This window comes from Struthio camelus, chromosome 8 (assembly GCF_040807025.1).
Source record: "Struthio camelus isolate bStrCam1 chromosome 8, bStrCam1.hap1, whole genome shotgun sequence".
Lineage (NCBI taxonomy): Eukaryota > Metazoa > Chordata > Aves > Struthioniformes > Struthionidae > Struthio > Struthio camelus.
In genome coordinates this window covers 33516399-33539052 of record NC_090949.1, presented here as the reverse complement: position 1 = coordinate 33539052, position 22654 = coordinate 33516399, and the positions used below count along the sequence as shown (strand labels likewise).

Genomic DNA, 22654 nt, shown 5'->3' with positions numbered 1-22654 from the left:
TTATCTGCTTCATACTTGTTCTGCAGTGAGCAGGAGAGATCATATGATTAATTTACTGAATTTTTGTGTTTGCCAGAGCATGGCATCATCCAGAAATTGCTCCCTGTCTGGAGATCTCTCCAGCTCCAGACTATAATCTCCCGGAAGGGTGGTTGGTGTGTGTGTGGTGGGGGGGGGGTGTGGGTGTGGGTGGGTGAGAGGTTTTTTTTTCCTAATCCCTTTCATTTCTTTGAATTTGAACTTCCCTAAGTTTCTGTTGACCTCTTCATGGCTGATCTTCAGTCCAGTGCTCTGTTAGCATCTTTAGATTATCTGCTGATTTTGAATGAAGTCCTTTCCTCCTGGCTTCCGTGACTCTCATTTCCTGATTTTACTCCTGTGTTTCTAATTTCTTTTTCTGTCCTCTTCAGTTTTCATGTAGAATTTCCTAGACTCTTCTCCTAGCGTGCTTTTAGCAAAAATCACTGCATGTGCAAATATAAATGTGGTTGCTGTGTCAAACCAAATGATCCCAGCCCAATCTCCCTCTGTTTAAATCCTGACGTGTCTTTCAAGCGTTCTCTTTGCATGTTTAGCCATCAGTTCAAGCTTCATGCGACTAAAACGGGCATCCTAATTCCAGCTCCCAAAAGTGTTTCTCTGACCTCTTTCTGGGAGTGCTGTGGTGAAAAATACCAGCATCATCTCTTATTGAGCCCTGTAAACTCAGTGGCCTCATTGACTCAACCTTGTTTTAGATTGTCACATCCAGGCTAACTCCAGAGCTTGCAGATTCTTTTTAACAAATCTGAAATAGGGCCCTTACCATCATGCTTACACTTAAAACTCGATCCTGCCTCTCTTTATCTTATGTCTTAATTATTATCTTTTTATCTGTTCTTGGCAGATGTGATCTTTAGTTTTGATATCCATCATGACTGCCAATGTTGCTATCTCAGCTTATTCTTTTGATCCTGTCAAAATCCTGTTGCATTCCTATGCTGAATCTGCCTTCCCTTTTGGGTCAACCGTAGTCTAACTGTTTTTTTACCATGGTAAAAGTATTAAATAATCACAGTAAAGAGTTTACTGGAAGACAGCAAAATCAAATTGCATACCTGTTTTGGCTTTTCTTACGCATCGTGGGCGCTGTATGCGTTGCCTGCAGCTCCCGCTTGTGAGGGATCTCTGGCTGACTTGGGAGTCTTACTCTGTTGCTTTACAGTTTCCAGTCTTTCTACTCATAAATAGGAATACTAAGACATGGCATTTACTGGAGTACGTGTAATAAATAAATCTAATTAGAATATAGCAGAGTAGGGGACTTAAAAACTCTGCACATTACTCATATAAGGTATTTATAGTATTTATAGTCTTCCAGTAGTTTAAAGGGGAAACAATAATGCCTTTCATCAATAACATTTAACAGTTAGCAAAAACGTAAATGTCAGAAGAGCCCACTTCCATAATTACATCCCTGATTGACTATTGTAATTCATTCCTTATTGGCCTTCCAAACTGCGCCTTATACCATTTAGATAGTTCGAAATGCTCCACAGGGGTTTCTTAATAGCTGCAAACTCATAGAGGTACGATTCATACATGCACAGTGTGCTATGTAAAGATTTGTAAGGCTTATATATTATGACAGTTTTGTCACTGTGAAAAAAGAACGCAAAAGGCAAAGCTCAGGTGTGATTTCGCACGCGTTGAAGCCTGGGTGTTACAGCATTTGGAGCTCTGGTTTGAGCCTTATGTCTTCGCCCCCTCCTAGCTCGCATGCAGATGAGGGCAGGAGTTTCTGTCTGTGCTTTCATTTGGAAATGTTCTGATCTAGAGTCGAGTTTGGCCTTCTTGTAGTGAGTAGCCATAGGAACTGCCCTGTGATACTTTTGTTGCTAATTGACAAGAAGATAAAGCTATTTCAGGCACTTCATCCCAACTGAAATAATTTGTGGAAATTGTTGTGGTTATGTACAAAGGTAAAGATTTGATTGCTTTCAAAAAGGCAGAAAACTTGATTTTATAACTTCAGTCATGGTCTTGTTTGGCTATATATGGCCTCTTGCTGTTTAAGCTGAATGCCCAGGGGTGGATTTAACAGAGGCAATTACCACTATGTGCATTGTGTATGGAGAACCTCACGATATGCGTGTTCCCAATGGCCGTTTCACCTCCATTGCATATGGGGGTGGATATCTAGCTAAAGAGCTGTTGTAGTAAAAACATCTATGTAAGTGCTTCAGATATCCAGTTCTAGTGTTTAGTTATGTTGGGTATTTTTTTTGCCCATAATCAATAGCCTTCTGTGTTTGAGATAACTAAATTAGGATGTGAAAGCCACATTGCCGTCCCACTCCCAGTGGGACTGTATTGCCTTGCTCCAGCTGAGGTTTTGTCCTGCAGAGGAACAGCCGAAACACAGAGTTGTTTGGGGAGAGGGTTGCCTGTAAGTACTAGTATTCTTAAGCCAGGCTAAGGCATTATACACTGGAAAAAATTGCAGGGCCGTTTTCAGCACAAGCAGAGTTACAATGACTGGATTTTAAACTGCTCGGGAAGGGGGTTTAGCAAGAGAAGTGCTGCCATAATAAGAGAGCAGGCGACTGAGGCGCCCAGAAACTTTACTGCAGAGCGGTGGGGGACACTGTGCAGGTGCCATCGCGGAAAGGTACAGCCCCCTCGGAAAGCCTCTGCTCTTGCCTCTGTTAGCTGACGGGGCAGCGTTTCGCCCTGGGTGTGCTGGTGACTTTCCTTTCTAGGCAGTGTGTTTTGTCTGGTAGGCTGCTCTGCAATTTGCTGTTTGCCCTGGTAATAGCAACACTACTGGCAACGCTTCTGAATTTTTATCCTGACTCGTAAGCTGTTTAACCTCTCCTATTGCTGAAGTCAAATGCAGGAGAGATGGATGACCTTAGCGGTCAGGGTAATGGCACAGGGAAACTACAGCAAGGTTTAAAGTTACCTGGAGTTTGTGGGATGATAGTAATAGATCTCTATTGTTGTAAATGCAGTGGGGGATGCTCTGCCCTCAGGTACACATTTATGTTTCCAGGAAAGTAAACAAGAGCTTTGTTGAATCTGATGGTCCAGGAGGACAAGTGATTTTTTTTTCCCCACTTAGTTTATGTGATAAGTGTCCCTACGGAATGAAAAAGGAAGAAAGGCTAGTGGCTGTCACTGAACTCTGGTATTTGTAGGCAGTTACCATACATGTTTTTTTTTTCTGTCCTTCAGTTAAATAAGTAATATGTGCCAGATACCATTAAATCTTTGCTTAATATTTAAATAACTGTTCATAAAAGTTGTCTTCCTAAATGAGAGGAGTGTAATCATAACCTTTCTATCTCTTTTCATCCACGGTATACTCATCGTGCATGTATTCACGTATTGCAGAGCCTAAAGCCTAGACGTGCATCTGTCCTTGTGCTACTCGGGACCTGGTGGTAGTCATGGAATTACAGCACAGCCTGACATGTCCCTGGATCACAGAATCACAGAATGGTTTAGGTTGGAAGAGATCTCTGGAGATCATCTAGTCCGACCTCCCTGCTCAAGCAGGGTCACCTAGAGCATGTTGCCCAGGATCACATCCAGACAGGTTTTGAATATCTCCAGTGAAGGATGCTCCACTACCTCTCTGGGTGACCTGTTCCAATGCTCAGTCACCCTCACAGTGAAGAAGTTTTTTCTCAGGTTTAGGTGGAACTTCCTGTGGTTCAGTTTCTGCCCGTTGCCTCTTGTCCTGTTGCTGGGCACCACGGAGAAGAGGCTGGCCTCATCCTCTTGACACTTCCCCTTCAGATACTTATACACGTTGATGAGATCGCCTCTCAGTCTTCTCTTCTCCAGGCTGAACAGGCCCAGCTCTCGCAGCCTTTCTTCGTAGGAGAGATGCTCCAGTCCCCTCATCATCTTGGTAGCCCTCCGCTGGACTCTCTCCAGGAGTGCCATGTCTCTCTTGTACTGGGGAGCCCAGAACTGGACACAGGACTCCAGGTGAGGCCTCCCCAGGGCTGAGGAGAGGGGCAGGATCACCTCCCTCCCTCCACCTGCTGGCAACACTCTGCCTAATGCAGCCCAGGATCCCATTGGCCTTCTTGGCCACAAGGGCACACTGCTGGCTCATGGTCAACTTGTTGTCCACCAGCACTCCCAGGTCCTTCTCGGCAGAGCTACTTTCCAGCAGGTCAACCCCCAGCCTGTACTGCTGCATGGGATTATTCCTGCCTAGGTGCAGGACCTTGCACTTGCCTTTGTTGAACTTCAGGAGGTTCCTCTCCGCCCAGCTCTCCAGCCTGCCCAGGTCCCTCTGAAGGGCAGCACAGTCTTCTGGTGTGTCAGCCTCTCCCCCCAGTTTAGTATCATCAGCAAACTTGCTGAGGGTGCACTCTGTCCCTTCCTCCAGGTCATTGATGAATACATTGAACAAGACTGGAGCCAGGACTGTGACCCCTGGGGGACACCACTAGCCACAGGCCTCCAACTAGACTCTGCGCCATTCACCACAACCCTCCGAGCTCTGCCATCTAGCCAGTTCTCAATCCACTAAGAGCCAGTCCTCTTAGTCCAGTCATCTAACCCGCACTTCCTGAGTTTCCCTAGGAGGATGTGATGGGAGACAGTGTCAAAAGCCTTGCTGAAGTCCAGGTAGACAACATCCACTGCTCTCCCCTCCTCTACCCAGCCAGTCATGCCATCAGAGAAGGCTATTAGATTGGTCAAGCATGATTTCCCTTTGGTGAATCCATGCTGACTACTCCTGATCACCTTCTTGTCCTCCAGATGCTTAGTGATGGCCTCCAGGATGAGCTGTTCCCTCACCTTTCCCGGGATGGAGGTGAGGCTGACAGGCCTGTAGTTTCCTGGCTCCTCCTTCTTGCCCTTTTTGAAGACTGGGGTGACATTGGCTTTCTTGTACACACTTGTACACATTGATCAGATCCCCTCTCAGTCATCTCTTCTCCAGGCTAAACAGGCTCAGCTCTCTCAGCCTTTCTTTATAGGAGAGATTGTAGCACTCATTTAGCAAAAGTGGCATTTAATGAACTCTAGCAGTCTCTACTGTTCATACTTTTTATCCTTTGTGGAGGCCAGAATTTTGAAATACCACTGTCTTGAGTGAAATGTGGAATTGTTGTAACACGAGGTGCGACAAGCACCTGCTGAATGGAACTCTAGAAGTTCCTACCACTAGATAATGAAGAAAAAAAAATCAAGAATTCCAAGAATTACTTGGAAGTTCTTTGTTTTGTTTTGTTTTGGGTTTTTTTGGAGCCTCTTGGAGGATTGCCTTCTACCTTTTGTGTTATTCTTGTCTTCAGGGCTCAAGTAATATGCACACTCATGTTTTGTTGCTACGGATCTGTTATATCCTAGGTAATGTGTTTGTTGTGGGACCTGCGCAAAATGAGTGTCATATTTCAGAGTATGGCATTTTCTGAAGGTTTTTTAATACATGCAGTGGTAACTCAAACAAAGGGTATCTTTTTTTTTTTTTTCTTTTCTTCCTATAGAAAGACTGAGTATAAACTGGCATGAAGTAAAACCCTAGTGTTTGTGACCAGAGTAGGTCGGCAATGGTACTGTTCTCTGAATGCTACAGAGGATAGCTACAGAGTCCTGCACAGAAACGGCTATCTTAGAAGTTAGGCTCACCTTTTGCCAGCCTTCATGTACACAGAATCCGCTGATGAGCCTTTTAGGTACATTAAGCAAAGGCCTTATTGTAATGTCCTGTCACTGCGCAGCATCAATTGTGAAATAAAAATTTGAGATCCTACAGTGTCGACAGAGGTTGTTCCTTTTCCTTTTCAAGCAGTCTGCCATAGACTCTCAGGCAGTATCTGCAGTGGGAGGAATATCCAGCAGCTCAAACATCTCTGCTGGGAACCAGAAGTATCTCTCATGATAATGAATTTCAGCAAAAATAGAAAAGTGATTTGTCAGCCTGGGATCAAAAGTTTAACCGTGTACTTGTGGTATAGAAAAGATTACTCAAACGTTTCTCATATGAAAGCTAGTGTCTGTGATAGGAAACCTTTCAGGATGTCTCCTTTAACTAATATTGTATATTTATATGCTCCTCACTAGAAAATTAAGCCTTTGGACATAAACAAAGAGTTGAATAGCTTTTGACCAAGTCGGCACTGTACCACATGAAACCAATCTCCCATGCTCTGCTTTTTGACATACTGATCCTTTGAGGAATATGGATGGGGTTTGTTGCTTGTATGCTTCGGTTTGTTTCTGATTATGAAATCGCTTTCAGATTCAGAAGATACAAAACATGGTGTCTTGTGAATCTCTCAACATTTCTGCTTTCATTTTTAATTGGTTTGTGAACACGACATATTGGTTATATGCAGCTTGTGAATCCAGAGCGTTGTGCTTTCCCTCAGCCCCCTCTAAAGTCTTAAAAAATTGGTATGAGTATCTGGCGTGTGTGTGTATATATATGTATACATATGTGTATATGTGTGTGTATGTGTGTGTGTATGTGTATATATATATATATTTAAAACAAATCTTGCTTGTCTTTTTTTCCCCCCAGCTGTTCATATGCATCTATTTTTTCTGCGGACTCCTCCAGAGAAGTTTGTAGTGTTACAGATCTAAGGAGAGTTGTTTTCTGATGACTGTCCAGTGCAGCCTAAATTTTAGTACTGCCAATATGAATGGGTTTTTTGTGATCTTTGCAAGCTCTCCTTAGTAAAGCTTAGAGAAAAAAGTCTCTTAGTAAATCAAGAGACTCTGAGGCTGGTTGTCACTGATCAACTTTTCAGATCGCTGGCTGCAAGGAGAGGGTGGGTCATAATGCTTTCTGAGTCTGAAGCAGTTAAAATCTGAAGTAGTTAAAATAAAGCCAAAAAATACCCCCAAAGCTCCTAGGAGTTGCAAGAAGAAATTTCTTTTGCTGTTCATGCAAATAAAAAGTGTTTCAGAAGATGAAGGATGTTGGTGTAAAGAAACAACCTCATAAAAGTAAAGGCTTCTCAAAAGACATTCAAGCTAGGAAGATGAGTGCGATTAAAAATCTGTGATCCTATAACGAACTGACTGTCTCATTACTGCATGTTGTGTTCCCTCAAATTCAATGTGTAATCAGTAAGGGTCTTGTGAACTTCAGAGTATATCAGGAAAAAATGCAAAGCAAGGTCAGAGGTGCGAGGGCTCAGGCTGTGTGCAAACTTTGGCTTGAGAGCAGAGGCACGATTGGCATGTTAACGGCTAGTTTGATCTACTGACTGTTTTCTGTGAGGTGAGTGGTGAAGGGCGAATGCATTTAGGCGGACGGATGGCAGCCCTGGAGACCCAGCAGCGGCCACTGGGCAGGCAGCCGTCCTCCCTGCTGGGAGAGAGTTTGCCCTCTTATTCTCTCTCCCCATAAATTAAAGGAATATTCCAACAAATGAGTTTTGTTACTTGTACACCACATTGAAACAGTGAAAAGGGCAATACAGGTTGTTGTATGGTCTCTAGCTGGTCTCAAACAGCGCAAACTTAGGTCCATATTACATTACTGGTCTAATATGAACTTTGATATCAAGATCAGGAGCGTTTTGGTACCTCTTGGTATCCCTGTTAAGAATTTGCTGAGGCAGCAGCTTTCTGGTGGTATAGGAAGTGGAAAGGCCTGGGAAGAAATAAAATTCTTGCATGACCATTGCATAAATTTTCCTATTCTGCATCTTTTAGCCACTTTTAAAAAATCTTTCGTTATCTCTTCCATGACAAATTCTTCATTGTTTTAACCAGCCTGATAAAGCAATTGACCATGTCTGATACAGAAACAATAAAAAAACAGTGCAGAAGACTCATGGGAGGTCCAGCATTATGGCTTTAGTATAGCACATTTGTTTTTGAAAAGCTCTATGAAAATGTTTTCTTGCCCTTTAGGATTTTCTTTGTCCTGGAACAATATTTGCCAGTGCATATTTTAAATATAACCTGGGATTAATAGTAATTGGATAAGAGTTTTAGATTTAGCTAGCTAGCTTCACTCCTAGGGCAATCAGAAACTGAAAAGCTTTTAAAGTGAAAATGTGAAATTGGCAACGTGCGCCTTCCAGTTTCATTTTATTCTTTTCCTAAGTTCATATATCTAGTAAATGGACCTTCTGCATGAGCAGCTTAGCATTTGCTTTCTAAGACAATGAACAATAACAAAATTCATTTCTGGTCTATGTCAGACATTATTCCAAATTAGGAGAGCCAGGCAGAAGTTTATTACCAGAGTGGTGCTCCTTTTCACAAATTAGGTTGTCGAATTTTCCATTGAGCTCGATATTGTGGGTGCATTCATCACAATTAGTCTGCTGCACTTGCAAGCGTAGCACCTGCTCGCTTAATTGACGGGCAGTGTGTGCCGAGGGTCTGGAACGACCGGAGCTCCGGCCAGGTTCAGAGCGCCGCTGCGTGCGGCTGGGGCCTAGAGCACCAACAGCGACACTAGCGTTTGTACTCTGAAGATGGAATAGGATACTTTTTCATCAAGCAAAGGAAACGGTAAGGTTTAATTCAAATTTTAAGGCTGAAGCACCCTTTTAAGCTATCTTCCTGAGTCCAGGCAAACAGGCTCTTCCCTTAGGTGTACTTTAGCTGAGGGCTTGCCCTTTGGTAGGATGAATGCGTGTACAGATTGAGTTTAGTTTAGCACGTAACTTGAAGACTTACTTATCATTAAACATTCGGTTATGGTTACTGACTTTTGTCTGTCTTCCTGACTCAGCTGCGCATCGCCATATGGGTTTGGGCAAGTCACAAAGTCTGTTTCTGCTTCGGTCTCTGCAGTTGCAGAAGAGAATGGCCCTCAAGAGTTCACGCAGAGGATTAAATTGATGCATCTGTTGGGTGCTTCGCTGTGTCACAACCAGAGCACTGGCCCCCAGGAGGGACTGAATGTGATAACTGTGGCGGACTCTATCTTGATTCTTTTTTTTTTTACTATTATTATTGCTGTATTTAATATGTTCCTTGGTGGTACATAGACCAAGCCTTGATTTGCGTGTAATCTGAAAGCGTGTTTTTTGTGCGATCTTTTTTTTAATCTTCAAATTTCTCTGCTGAAATGCCTTTTAGAGGGACTTGGCACTTGGAAAAGCCTGTCTTTAGGTTATTGTCTGTAAAATCAGTCTGTATGGAAGAAGCACAGGGATTAGACTTACTTTCTTCTCATTGTGGCAGCTTAACAGCTGCCATCCAAGAAGTCCAGTCAGGCTTGGAGAACTCTCCAGAGGTTACACTTCCTTTTTCTGCTCCGATTCCTGTTTTCCACAGGAGGAAATTCTGTAACGTATTGTCAGCGTGAACTGTGGGAATGATTTTCGGTCAGAGGGATTCAGTGGTGGGCCACTCGTTTTCAGGGGTATAGTGCTTTTGCACACATTCAGCCTCTCGCAGCATAAGGGTTTCTTTTGAGCATGTTCACCCTCAGAAGTCTTACTTCCAAGACAGTTCTACAGTCTGTGCTGCAATAAACCTGCAAATTGACATCTTGTTCGTTGTGTGCTTTTTTCACTCCATGCAAGTACATTCAGTTTGTACTACTCTTTTATTTGCCTGCGAATGGTGCAAAACTCATCGTCTTAGCTGGAGCCTGGAAATGCGATCAGATACTGAGATGTCCATGAACACCAGAAGTTTCTTGTAGGTTTTGCTTTTCAGGTCTTCAAAAGTGACGTTTATTTTTGAAAGCTGAATTGAAAAACCATCTTGTTCCGAGACTGGTTGTAATTTTAGTAGGAATTCAGTATTTTGATAATTTGCTAACCTTGAAGTCTACCGCTCTCCTTTTCCAAATCAAACCAGATGAAATTTTCCACAAGTTGTAGTAAATATTTATGTAAGATATTTTTTCGTGCCTGTGAAGGTACTTATCCAAAGAAATCACTACTATATTTAAGCACCATGCTGTGATCTGTCCTACATTGCTTATTCTGCTGTCCTCTCCCCATGGACATGTTTCTGGAGAACTCCTCATGGTAGGAAAGGACTGTCACATTTGAAATACAATCTATTTTCTATCTTATCTTTTGTTTAGCTACATAATTTCTCAACCTTTTTTCCTTGCAAGCTATATTTTTCCCCCTTTCCTCAAACGGCCCCTTTTGTGGTATGCTGGAGTGGGTGAACTTCTCCCTCAGTTATAAATTATTTGGGCATTTAATGAGGTTTAAGTTACGTGCTTTCTGAAAACTTTTAACGTGAACAGGCCGTGAGCACTACAGTGTACAGAGTGATGAGGCTCCTCCCTTGCCTTTCTGACCAGCTGGAGCAAAATCCACACAATTTTTGTATTCGTCTTTGGAAAAATAGCTAAAATGATAAGAGGACATAGTTAATAGAAGAGGGAAAACACTAAGGAAAAGCATCTGTCCAGCCGCAGAAGAGACTGCGGCAATGGTGCCACGCTCTGTAGCAGCCTGTCACTAATTGAGAAATCAAAAGCAGCGACACATTCCCAGGGGAACGGTGCCCCGAGTTCATTGTGAAGCCTTATCTGGTTAGATGGAGCTGCCTCTGACAGCAACCTCCACGTTCTGTCTCTTCTTTTACACTTTGGCACCGCTCACAATGCCAGCGAAACGGTCTTGTACTGAACCGAGTGCTCTGAGTAACCAGCAGGGAGGAAAGAGGAGCTGCAGGCGGGAGGAGAGCGACAGGCTTTTGCAGCGAGTGAGCTCTGTCACAGCTCCCGTTCGCGTTTGCCCTGCGCTGGTAGTAATTTGCAGGGCGTTTGGAGTTGTTAACTGGAGCTCTGAATCGCACCGAGCTGTCTCCTCTTTACTATTTCACATTAAATGGGAATTTTCTGCAGTGGTTAGGGGAGTGCTTGTTGCTTTTCCCCCATCTGCTCGTTGCCCGCAACTCTCTGTAGGCAAATGCCGTGCCACCCCATCTGCCACCCAAATGCTACGTTCTAGAAAACAACACTGGAAAGTTTGTGGTGCAAATATGATTTTCAGGTTTATTTTCCATTATGCTAACATTTAAGATCAGTGACAGCTTCGCCAAACTGGTTGTATACGCTCCCATTGAAATACAGTTGTCTCTAGGGTGAAAGGTAGCTGAAATATTAACAACTGCTTAACAGCTACCCATGCAAAGTTAATGGATACCAGGGAAAACCTCATGCCAGCATGGTCCTGTGAGGTATTTGTTCCAGATGTCTAGGTGTCTGTATTTTTATTCAGTGTCTACATACAGTGAACTGCTATCTGTCCATGCCTGCAAGTTGTAAAACTAGACCGATGTGGGATTTGAATCCGTAGCTGCAGAGAATTTTTTTGTTTCGCGTCTGCTCCTTCGGCGTGTATTCGCACTGTTTGCTGTGGCATTTTTAAGGCTGAGAGATAGCAGCTCCAGACCACCACCGCTAAGCGCATTTTAATGAAACAACAGAGTCAATGTAACACAAATGAAGGCAATTAGAGTAATTTTATTGACTTCATTGACTTTATTGATTTATGAGTACTATTGAGCAATCACAACTTGAGTTGGGGTGTGAAGGAGCTGTAGACAGACAGCAGCATGACTGAAGCCATGACCTGTAAAGATATTTTATTTTGAATCATTTAAGGATTTTGCAGTGTGGGTAACTTTGGAGCCCAAAATCAAAGGATTTGCGATATGTAGAAGACATGCAAAATGCATCGTTCCTTATTGATTCAAGTGGAGCAGATACGAATAGACAGGAGCAGAAATGCGGAGGATGCTTGGGCCGTGTGTGTCACTCGCATCCGGGTATGGGTAGCGTGGAGATGATAACAGCAGGGCAGTCAGCTGACACCACCAATCTGAAAACAGGCTCACGGTTTATTTATTCAAGTTATTCAAGGCAAAGGGCTGTGTAACTTCTATCCTTGTGCAACTTGCCCTTGTAGATGTACTGCTATCTGGTATGTGCTTCCGTCTTTTGGTGGGACAGATTTTACAGGAGGCTTGGCAGCTTGCAAGGTGTTTTTTGTTGTGGCTCTTAACAGTGTGCCCCAGGCTTCACTAAATAGACAACCTCATTAAAAGAGAAATAGCGATAGTAAAGCAGTGGCTTTCGCATGCCATCTAACTCACGTAGTTGACGTGATTGCTGGGCCCTCCAAGTACTTAATTGATTGACTTAATTGATTTAGTGGGACTGGAGGCTACAGCATGGAAATAAAGGGGCAAGATGAGGTGAAAGGGGTGAAAAAATTTATGATAGGTGCCAAGCAGCCTGAGGGAAATTAGAAATGCTACAGATCTCAGAGGTAGCTAAATCAATTCTATGTGATGTACGGGGAGCAACCTAGGCGAAGAAGGGAAGCAGGGGAGAGACTGGGGAGAGCAGGAGGGAAAACGAGAGCGAGTAGGGGAACTCAGAGAAAGCTCGCGGGAAGGGGAAGGGGCAGGGGGAGGAGAGCAGCTTCGCTGCGGCTGTCTCAGGATGCTGCAGGGAGGTGGTGTGGGAGGGCGCATTTAAAAATACTCTCTATTATGTTCAACAGTGACTAAAATCACATGAGACCTAAAATAATATGGAGACTGTATGGTGTTTTTTTTTTTTTAAAAAAACTGAAGCTTAAATGTTAAAACAAATTACTTTCTAATCTGTGCAATATTTAATTGACTGTATTGAACCATAATACAAATTAAGTCTTCTCTGTAATTTATTCTGTCATACTGCAGCCCTCCAAACAATTTGATACCTCACTTAGGAATTGGTAAATGGCTCATAGAAGCACTCAGCAAAGATACTGTAAAAACATCAAACAGTATGTGAAGAAATCTGTCAGTGTGTGCATAATAAAATGGGGGTGTCATAAACATCCCTGAGTTATGAAATACTGATTTTATATGTTCCTGATCTGCTAGAGGTAGGATTAAGTCATAGTAAAGCCTTGAAGACAAAAAGGGCAAAAAAGAAATGAAAAAAAGTATAAAAAAAAAACAAAAAAACCCCCACGCGTAGGGGAGAAAGAGGCAGATGACTATTAACCGCCGAGCAGCGACCAGCATTTCCACTATAAGCAATTTGATCTGGCTGTTGTTTCATTTCCTTTTGGGACTATTGAACAGCCTATGGAGAGAGCGGCTACATGCAAGCAGTTATAAGACTGATTGAATAAAGAAGATATTTCTATTAGTTGGTCACATTTTACGGGGCAGATTAATCTATGCGAATGCACCAGAGGCAAATTTAATCAAAACATGAAAAGACTATGTATTTATAGATTGACTCAATTCTGACTCTCTGTTGGATGGCTGGATGCGAAGAGGCGAGACTGTGTTGCTCACCGCGCTATCCCTTCGCTCATCCTTTGCTGCAGTGCACTTTTCACTGCTGTAAATGGCTATGCTGAGAATTAGGCAGGCTGCATCCTTTAAAAAATAATAGTAATAATTTGAATAATGATGCAGTCCTGATCTTATGTTTTACATTGGTAAATCTCTCCTGGCTGCAACAGGAATGATTTCTGATTTATGACGAGAGAAGAATCAGGCACTCATTAAATAACGTTTGGAATAAATTATTGGAAAATGTAAAAAGGACACATTAGATGTATCTAGGTCTGTCTGCATTTCAGTACAGATGTGTGTATGAAACATTACATTTTGTGTGCCTTTTCCAGTTCGGTATCCCTCATACAAATAAAAAACTATTGCTAAGCGCTCTATACAGTAAAATATGTAAAAGGATAATGCTGCAGTCCCCTTTACTTAATTTGTATATACATTGATGCAGTTTGTAAAGTATATTGGGCATCATAACCATTAGAAATGTGATGAGTTCAGAACAGTTAATATGGGTTCCCAAATAAATTGGAATGACTCCATCTGCTGTCTTACACTGTAGGTGATATTTTGTCATGGTAGAGTGATCTTCAAATTTAATTCCACAAGGAGGGAGTCTGATCACAGTTTAATTTTGGTGCAAAACACTGTCTTGCAATCAATAAAGCAATGTCAAAGAACTTTGATTTAATGGGAGCTGGAGATAACTTTCCCTGTCATATGCAGAGTACCGAGAGGGGAACGTTTCATTTCATTGTTACAGATAGTGTGTAACTTGGCTTGCAAAAAAACCTAATAAATCAATATCTGTGTATTATTGAAGTAAGATCCCGTCATTAATTTTAAACAGTTAATGCATTGGGAAAGGCTGAAGCACACCTTCAGCTTAGCCACGGTTAGGCTGAAGTCAATGGCAACACTTCCATTTTCCTAAGAGCAAACAATCTTGATCTTGGGAAGTTAAGAGTCGTTTACTGAGAAATGAAAATGAAAAATGTCCAGTCTTTTGTTTTATGTGTAGTCATCTGTCTCTGGTATGTTGCCTTTCCTTTTAAATTTCAGTCCATGTTCTGCAGAAGTCTCATCACTTGTCACTTACCCTGCACGCACTCAGCTTTTTTTGCTTTTACACACACATGTAGCCTGTCTGGTTTTGAATTTTAAGATGTTTTTAAACTCTAAAAATAACTGATTGTTTAGAGATTGCCTGGATACCATGCTGATTTTCAAAATATGCTTTTCTCAAAAACAGCAGGAATCTGGACCTCAAAAGAATTCTTTGTGAGGCTTTGTATGTTCTCAAAAATAGCATTATCACTAGCTTATAAAGGATAGGCCAATATCTCAGAGGGTAGAAATTCAAAGTAATAGACTGTTTTAGATAAACCTTTCAAGGACATTATTCTAAGCAGAAATACTTAAATATTATGCTAGTGATTAAATACTAATTAAGTCAAAGCAAGAAGGATGCTGGCACTCTGTATGGCTTTCTGGCCAAGATATGCTCATAGTAGTCTCAGGTTTATGCCCTGATTTTAGGGACCAGAGGGACCAAGTTTTACTCACATTTTAAACAAAATTTTTTGTTTTGTTTGCTTGTTTTTTACTGTTAACCAAAGCAGGATTTTAACGCAAATGCTCACATTTTATTGTAGCATTGATTTGAGCTGGATAATCATATTTCCATGAATTTTGGGGGGAAACTAAGTTCTTGGATTTCTGTTACTGCTTTACGTGAAGTATCACTTGCTGGCCGACGCTGAATACTGTAATGCTGTAGAGATAAGGAGCCTTCTCCTGCAGCTTCGTAGAGAGTTTGGATCTTAGACCTCAAGTCCTGCAATCGCTGCAGCGCAGTCTGGCTTTAGAGTTGCCCTGATGAACCTACGGGTAGCTGCTGCCTATTGTTTTATGCACCTACAAATAGGTAGTAAGTAGACAATATATTTTTGTTGAATTACAGCTCATCAAAAGATAGAAAACGGAAGCTTTTAGATTATTAAAGTAAGTCAAGTTTGGCCAAATTTTGAAAAGATGTAAAGCTTAAAAAGTTCAAATGTCAATTGATTTTTGACACGGGATGATTTTTATTTATTTATTTTAATTGCATGGGCGTATTGAGTTCCAGGTAAAACATTGACGAGAGGGAAATTATACAGCTTAAATGAAACATTTTGATGGCTATTTCTTGCTGTGTTTTTTTTCATAGCTACTACAGCACCATCATGCAGTTCATGAAATTTCTTACATCGCAAAGGATATCACAGACCACCGAGCATTTGGATATGTGTGTGGAAAGGAGGGAAATCATAGATTTGTGGCAATAAAAACAGCGCAGGCAGTAAGTATCAGATCATTGCAGTTTTCCACAGTGTAACCCAACTGAAAAGCTGTGTTTGCAAGAAGCTGTTCAAGAGGCCGTTCTTGCATTGTTCATGAGTGTGCTAGACTTCTCACAAGTATCTGCTTAGAAGTACTTAAATGGCAAATTAATGAAACCAGCTTGGGGAAAAAAAGGAATGTATTTCACCATTCTCAATTTTTTGTGATGTAGTCTTCCTAATTAGTAATTATTTTCCTTTCTAATTAAACTAGATTCATTAACTGAATATAGATAAGTTTGGTTATATTCCTGTACTCATTTAAACAGAAAATGATAGAAACCAAATAGCTACTTTGCGTGAAGTCTACTCTAATTTCATTGTATTAGAAACCACTAATAAATATAAGCAATGCTTTTCATACTCATAATTATCGCTATCATTAATCTGCAAATATAATTAGTTTTACAGAAATTAACCTTAGCCTGGACGCAATTTGCTGAAGCAGTGTAAACAAGGTAGAAATTAATTTGGTATGAAATTCTTTCCCTTTGAGGAGATAGCTGTAACTGCTATATTGAGAGGATGGAAAAAGAGGAGTATGGTTACCTTTGTTACTGTTTTTGCTTCCATAGGCTGAACCTGTAATCCTGGACTTGCGAGACCTGTTTCAGCTCATCTATGAACTGAAACAAAGGGAAGAAATGGAAAAAAAGGCACAAAAGGACAAACAGTGTGAACAAGCGGTATACCAGGTACATGCATAAGCTTAGATTACTGCCAAGAAAATTATGATGTGGAGTATTCCCCCAAAGCTACTCCACTGCACTGAGCATCCTCAGCGTTCATTAACAGCAATGTGTTTCAATGACGGACAAATGTGAACCTCACAGCTATCATGAGCTCAAAAGTAGGATGAAACAGTGCTGAATGCTAAGACATGGCATATGACGAACATGTTCGTTTCTCACATAGTGTTCCTTCTAATTTAGGGTGAAAATTTTAACAGAAGTTAGTGTTGTAAGTTAGGTTTTTAAGTGTCTAATAGTTTTGGGGAAGATTCAGTATAGTTCTGAATGTGTGTATTTGAATCGATTCAAGGTGCAATTGTTAAACTTTGAAACTTTTGAATAAAGTTACTTTGTACAATAATGGAACTTCATCTGTATCCTAAAGAAAAAACTATATACTTAGCTGCACATTTTGCTTGTGTCTTTGCTGTCCTTTAATTTCTGAATACAGAATTCTTTTATCTCTACTGTTTATGTTCTTTGCTTTTACTGCCTGTCCTCTTACTTTGCTGTAGACAATTTTGGAAGAAGATGTAGAAGATCCTGTATACCAGGTAATTTCTGAAGCTGTACAGCCTTGGAGTTTCAGAAATGGCTAGATATGTGTTATCTTCACAGTCAAAACTTTTAACAAGATTGTGGGGGATTTCCTGACATAGACCTAATGAGATACCTATTGGGCTTTAACAGAAAGTAGCAGATTTATAGGTTAAGCTCAAAGTAACAGCAGAATATTTTGTATAGAAAATTCTATATAGATTAAACATTTCCTAAAAAGTGGTTTGTGAGTCCAGAATTTGCTTCCCACTGAGATTTGTTGTCATTTTTGAATACAAAATCTAGCAGTAAAGGAAATTACTTTGAAAACAAAGAAGGTAACATCTTGTTCTGGTAGTAATAAATTGATATTTTTTTTATTGGCTCTGTGGGGCCAGAATTTAAGCCACAGAATGAAATGGAATTGATGTTATGCCACACTCCTTCATTTGTTAGCAGCTGAGCTACAGTTTCGTAATGGAGCTGAATTTTCATCCAAGGAAAATGGCCCCGAGCAAAGACGATTATCAGAAATATGCCAATATATTCATGTCCAATATCCTACTGAGCGTAAAGAAGATGTGATTGCATTCTCAAGTTTTCTTGCTGAAACAAAACATATTATCGTTTACTCCATTTTTTTTTTATACTAGAGATTTTATGTTCTTCGATTTAGGGATATAAATTGGAGTCACACAGAGAGAAACTGATTTAAACATTAGTGAATATTGAGTACTGTCTAAGGTGCATCAAGCAAGACAATAAAAATTAGGAGGCCCTAAATTATTTTCACCTTTTATAGCGTCACTCAAGAGTTTTTACTTTGTGTGCTTTTCACAATAAAGCAAGAGCCTAAAAATGAAAAGTGAAGTGACAGCCTTTTCCGTGTGACCTGTTACGTAAGCACCAACCTGTTCTCCTAATTTGGATTTAGCTTTTTTATTCATAGATAATAAATATATGTGGAAATGATGACCATTATGTAAAAGAGGCAAAATTCATATCGACTTCAGCTAGATTAAAATTGGGCTGCAGGCAGTATCTCTAGTGGCAGAGAACTGGGAAGTTGCTCTAATGACCATTAGAGGAGATTTAGGTCTATTCATTGCTGTTTTATGAAATATGAAACAACCTTACTCTGTGCTTCCAACAAACTGGTTGCCCTGGTGCCAACCTGTACTTTGAACTTGTTTCTTTAATGCCTGCCTGTGTTTTTATGTGGAATTCCAAATCGCCTTTTTTCCCTTCTGTTTCATCTTTGACTTTTCCTCTTTGGCTGCTGGTGTAATAGTACATTGTGTTTGAGGCTGGACATGAGCCAATCCGTGAGCCTGAAACAGAAGAAAACATTTATCAGGTATAAAATCGCTCCTTCTGTGTTTTCATTGCAACAAATGCGGGCATTTGGTAAATACGTTTCATATATAATTCACTTTTATTAGTTTTCATTCATCACAAAAATGTCTGACATTTCACTCTTAAGACATTATGTGAATAATCTACCCAGTCTCAGTTGTGATTTCTCTGTTAATTTGTTTGTCTCTTCAGTTTCTGTGAAATTTATTGACTTTATCTTTGCCAATTTATGCAAGGTGTTAAACTTCTGACTACACCATATAAGATGGGGGGATAAATAGTGGGATCTCTTCTTTCCTGTTAATTTTCAAAACTTTTTACAGCTTTTCTCAGAAACATACTGTAATCTCAGGGATTTCTATAAGCTAGGGATAGTAGTCATGGAAGGCAGACCATCGAAGCATCTCTTAAGGACATTTTGACAGTACTCCTCTTCCTTCTGCCTAACAAAGGAGAATAATACGGAGCAAAACCTAAGCGCTCTCAGTGGATATCCCTTACACTCTGACCATAATTTCAGAGTGTATGTATTATGTTGTAGCCCAAGCTTGCATTCTTCATACTGACAAAAAATCTCACTGAAAGCAAAATAAAATAATGTTTTGTCATTCAGTTTATCCTCAAGGGATCAGTACAGTTTTTATTAAAATTTAATGTAATTCATTTTGTATCGCATACTAGAGGCAAATCTGGAGACAGACAGAAATCTCTGTATGCTGTAAGAAAAGTGTGATTTGAGGAAATCATTTAGTATAGAGGGGAAGGGAATTTGAAGAAATGATTAGTGATGAATCTAGTGATTTCATCTAGATGTACTAGAGGTTGATTTGCTTAGTAGGAAAAGCTTTTTTAAGGTAGACAGGTGCAAGACATAACGAAAAAAGGAAAAAAAATTTTTTTTAAGTAACGAGAAAAGATAGGAAGAGAATAGAAAAAATGCAAGGGTAGAAAAGCTGTAAGCCAGGGGAGAAAGGAGTTAAGTGGAAGAGGGAAATAAAATTAAAAATTAGAAAATAACTATCATATAGGTACTACCACAGGGTCGTTAAGATCAAATTTGTTTAAGCTGTCTTTGTTGATTTCCTGGCACCTCTGCCACACAGTATAGAATATGCATCTTTCTGCATAGCTTAGACCAAGTTATGTAAGGTGAGGGTATTTTTCCAAACTAAAGCTAAGAATGTTTTGCCACATAGTGTAAAAAGTTTGACTATTTTCAAGAAAGCAATCTCTTAAGAAAAATGACTGCTCTGGTTCTCAATGTTATGCTAAAAACAAAATTCCGCGACAAATACATTCAGACATAATATTTCTAATCGTTGTTCATCAAAGTGCAAGGCTTTTAGGGAAATTTTAGAGAAGTCTCAGTTAAAGCAGGCAGAATGGGGCAGTCGTTCCCTGTGTATGGAGACCTTGGATCAAACTCTGGCAGATGCCATCCGATGAATCTCTGAGAGCAAGGAAGGAATAGGGACTTCTCGGGAATGGCCTAAAAAACAGGAGGATCTCTTTGGAGATTTACTTTTTCTTAAGATGGAAATAGATGATGATAAACAGTTGGCAAGGTCTTTACTCATCTCGAGGTACTGCTGATAGCGTTCCTTAACTCACTAGAGAATTGCTCAAGGCTTCATTTGACAGCACCTGGATGTGATGAAGTGTTTTCTCCTAAAGCGGTGAACAGAAAATACCTGTGATAAATATATTCAGTAACTTCAGTATATGCAGTGTAGCACTGTTCTTCCTGTATTTACTACAGGCAGCACCTTGAATACAACAAATGCTGAGATTAAGTAGCTGTGCATCTTATTTCATTATCTCTTGTAACTGGCAGATACTGAATGCACTTGGCAGATACAGGAGATCACTACAGTAGATTTGCCTGGGGCCACTGGCTTCTCAGTATCCATATACTTTATGACACCTTGCTACAAATCAGGGTTCCCACAGCTCAGATCTTATATTTACATCCCTGGAAAAAGTGTTTCCCTTAAAAGATCGTGATTAACTCGGAACCATCCAGGCTACTATTAAAAGTGAAGTTAGAAAAAGTTCTCTTTTCTGTTGTTTGTTTCATACCAATTGTTTCCAGCTCCTCTTATTTACTCGGAGGCCTTCCCCATACTACACAGTGGGAGACACATGTCTCATCAGTAACCTGGTACTTCCTCACTTCCGCCTAGCCAAATCTTTCTTCTGGGGCTGCTCTGGTTTCCTGCCAAGAGCTGGTACACAAAAAGTTCTCCCTTGGGCCCAAAGGTTCCTGTCCAATGAGTAATTTAAGATGAAAAATAAATGTAAAGTGTGGCTATTTCTGTTTAATACAGTAGAGGTCACAACTTCCTTTTAAGCATTCTTTCCTTGTCTTTCACCTTTCTTTGATACATTACCCAAAAGTCTGTCTGTGTGTGTTTGCTCTTTTACTATTGTCTGTCTATGTAACTTGCTCTAAATGCATCAGTTATGCAATGATTAGATCCCCAAGCTTGTACCAGTCCTCTCACTTACTATCAGATATTTTAGTAACATCTCTTTGGTTGCCTGTTGTTTTATGGTAGTGAGATGGGGAGGATATTTTGTTACGTGTTTTTTATATCGCGTCTGTGGCAGCACTGGTCTCTATGGAGAGGCCGGTTCTGTACTAAGGAGCTGACAGGCTAAGATTGGGGTTTCCAAATTGTAGTGCTTGTGTTGCTAGTAAGACACAAGTTGCTTCAAAATGGTACCCAGACCGTCACAGAGCCAGAGCTGTCGGCATCGGTAGTGCTGGTACCCCTTTGATGATGTTGCTAATCAAAAATAAAAACCAAAACCTTGCAGACCTCCGGTCTAAGTAAAGATGCAGTGAAACGTGATGATATATGGCAAGTAAGGACAAAAGGAAGGCAGGAGGTATCACGTTGGGAGGTAAAATGCCTTTCAGAAAAGGTTCTATGTGACGGTATTGGAAGTCATTTTGCTATTCTCTAATGTAATTATAAGCTGGAGTGAAAAAACTGGAAATGGATAGTGCAGAGAAGTGATCATCCCAGACTAGACTGTGGGTAGGAATGTGCAAAGTGGAATGACTTCTGGGAAAAGCTGGAAGGAGGAAGAGGAGGATGACTGACAGAGAAACTTTCCAGGGAGAAAAGAAAAAAAAACCTTATCTGTGGTAGTTTTGGAAGTAGTTTGTCTCATAGCATTTGTTGTCTTTTCAAGGACGAATAAACTTTCAGATGACTTGTTAAATAGAGCATTCTTGATTTCTGCTCTTGCACTGTCACTTAGCAGTCTGCAGAGAGAGAGATTTTTGTTTCAGTTAAATTGAATTGTTCCACTCTTACCAATTCCACATGTTCAGTGTGAGAGGTGGTTTTTAGTGGAAGAGGACAGCACTTTGGGAGAAGAACGACAAACCCTTTGAGCAAATCATTCCTGCGTTAGGAGTATAAATCTATAAAAAACATCTACGATAATTAAGCCTGTTCAGCTGCTGTGAGTGTTCTGCACTTATGCTTCTTGAGTGCGTTTGAAAAACTTCAGTGTGCACTAAGTTAATGAAGATGCACCAGTTTCCCTTGAAAGCTTTGACATTCAAATGTGGCCATGAGAATGCTTGAAACTTTAGAGATTGTTTTTGATAGATTGTACAAAGTAGGAAATGATGCCACATCTCAATGAATAAGTAACATTCCTTCAGCTCCCCCTAAAAATGACCTACTCTGATCTCAGAAGTCTAAGGTATTTATTGTCTTAGGAAAGAAAAAGGTAATTGTCATTTTATTATATCTGCAATATTATTTCTTCTATAAAATTGTGAGGTTTCATTAATGCCTGATATGTAACCTCCTCCTGCTGACTGTCCTCGTTCAATGGAGAAGTAGCACTGATTCACTTAGAACAAACAGGTCTATTTAGAGTATGTGTTTTTTTTCTAGTGCCATGTACAATAGATGTTTAGTACTTTTAGGAGGGAAAAGATATATAATCACAAATTATAAGTATGTAGAACAGCAGTCCTTAGATTCCTTAGTCCTTCTCAATTGCAACTAAATTTACATGAGTAGGATGTAAATGCCTAAGGCATAACTTATGGCTGTTGACGCAACTAAAGACTCCCACTCAAAGTTAAGCTAAGTGTATTATCTCCTCTCTGCCAGCTCCGTGAGTGTATATACTGCTTCATACTGGTGATTCCTTAGTAGGAATTGCAGAATTGTAACCAGACATTATTTAGAGCAGGCACAGGGCCCCATCTCTACCGGGGTACATGTTGCGACTTCAGCTGACTTGCATTATTCAATAAGTTGGAAAGAAGAAATGCCATAATGCCTGTGGCTAATGCCATAGGCCAGACATCTCCTTCCCTTAAATGGATAGCTCTACTCTGAATCTCCATTACAAAAAAAGGTGACG

General features: G+C 40.5%; 1 protein-coding gene across 36 annotated transcripts in view; it reads left to right on the top strand.

Annotated features, from left to right (window-relative positions):
• DAB1 (DAB adaptor protein 1) overlaps positions 1 to 22654 on the top strand; it is a 507009-nt gene that overhangs the window by 448619 nt on the left and 35736 nt on the right. For 19 of the 36 annotated variants that reach the window (XM_068953299.1, XM_068953311.1, XM_068953307.1 and 16 more), the window contains 2 exons: positions 15461 to 15592; positions 16208 to 16327. In XM_068953299.1, the coding sequence (XP_068809400.1) occupies positions 15461 to 15592; positions 16208 to 16327 (252 nt within the window). Of the gene's footprint in view, positions 1 to 15460; positions 15593 to 16207; positions 16328 to 16878; positions 16918 to 18191; positions 18258 to 22654 lie in introns of all 36 variants that reach the window. The other 17 variants (XM_009683303.2, XM_068953292.1, XM_068953289.1 and 14 more) reach the window with 1 other exon arrangement.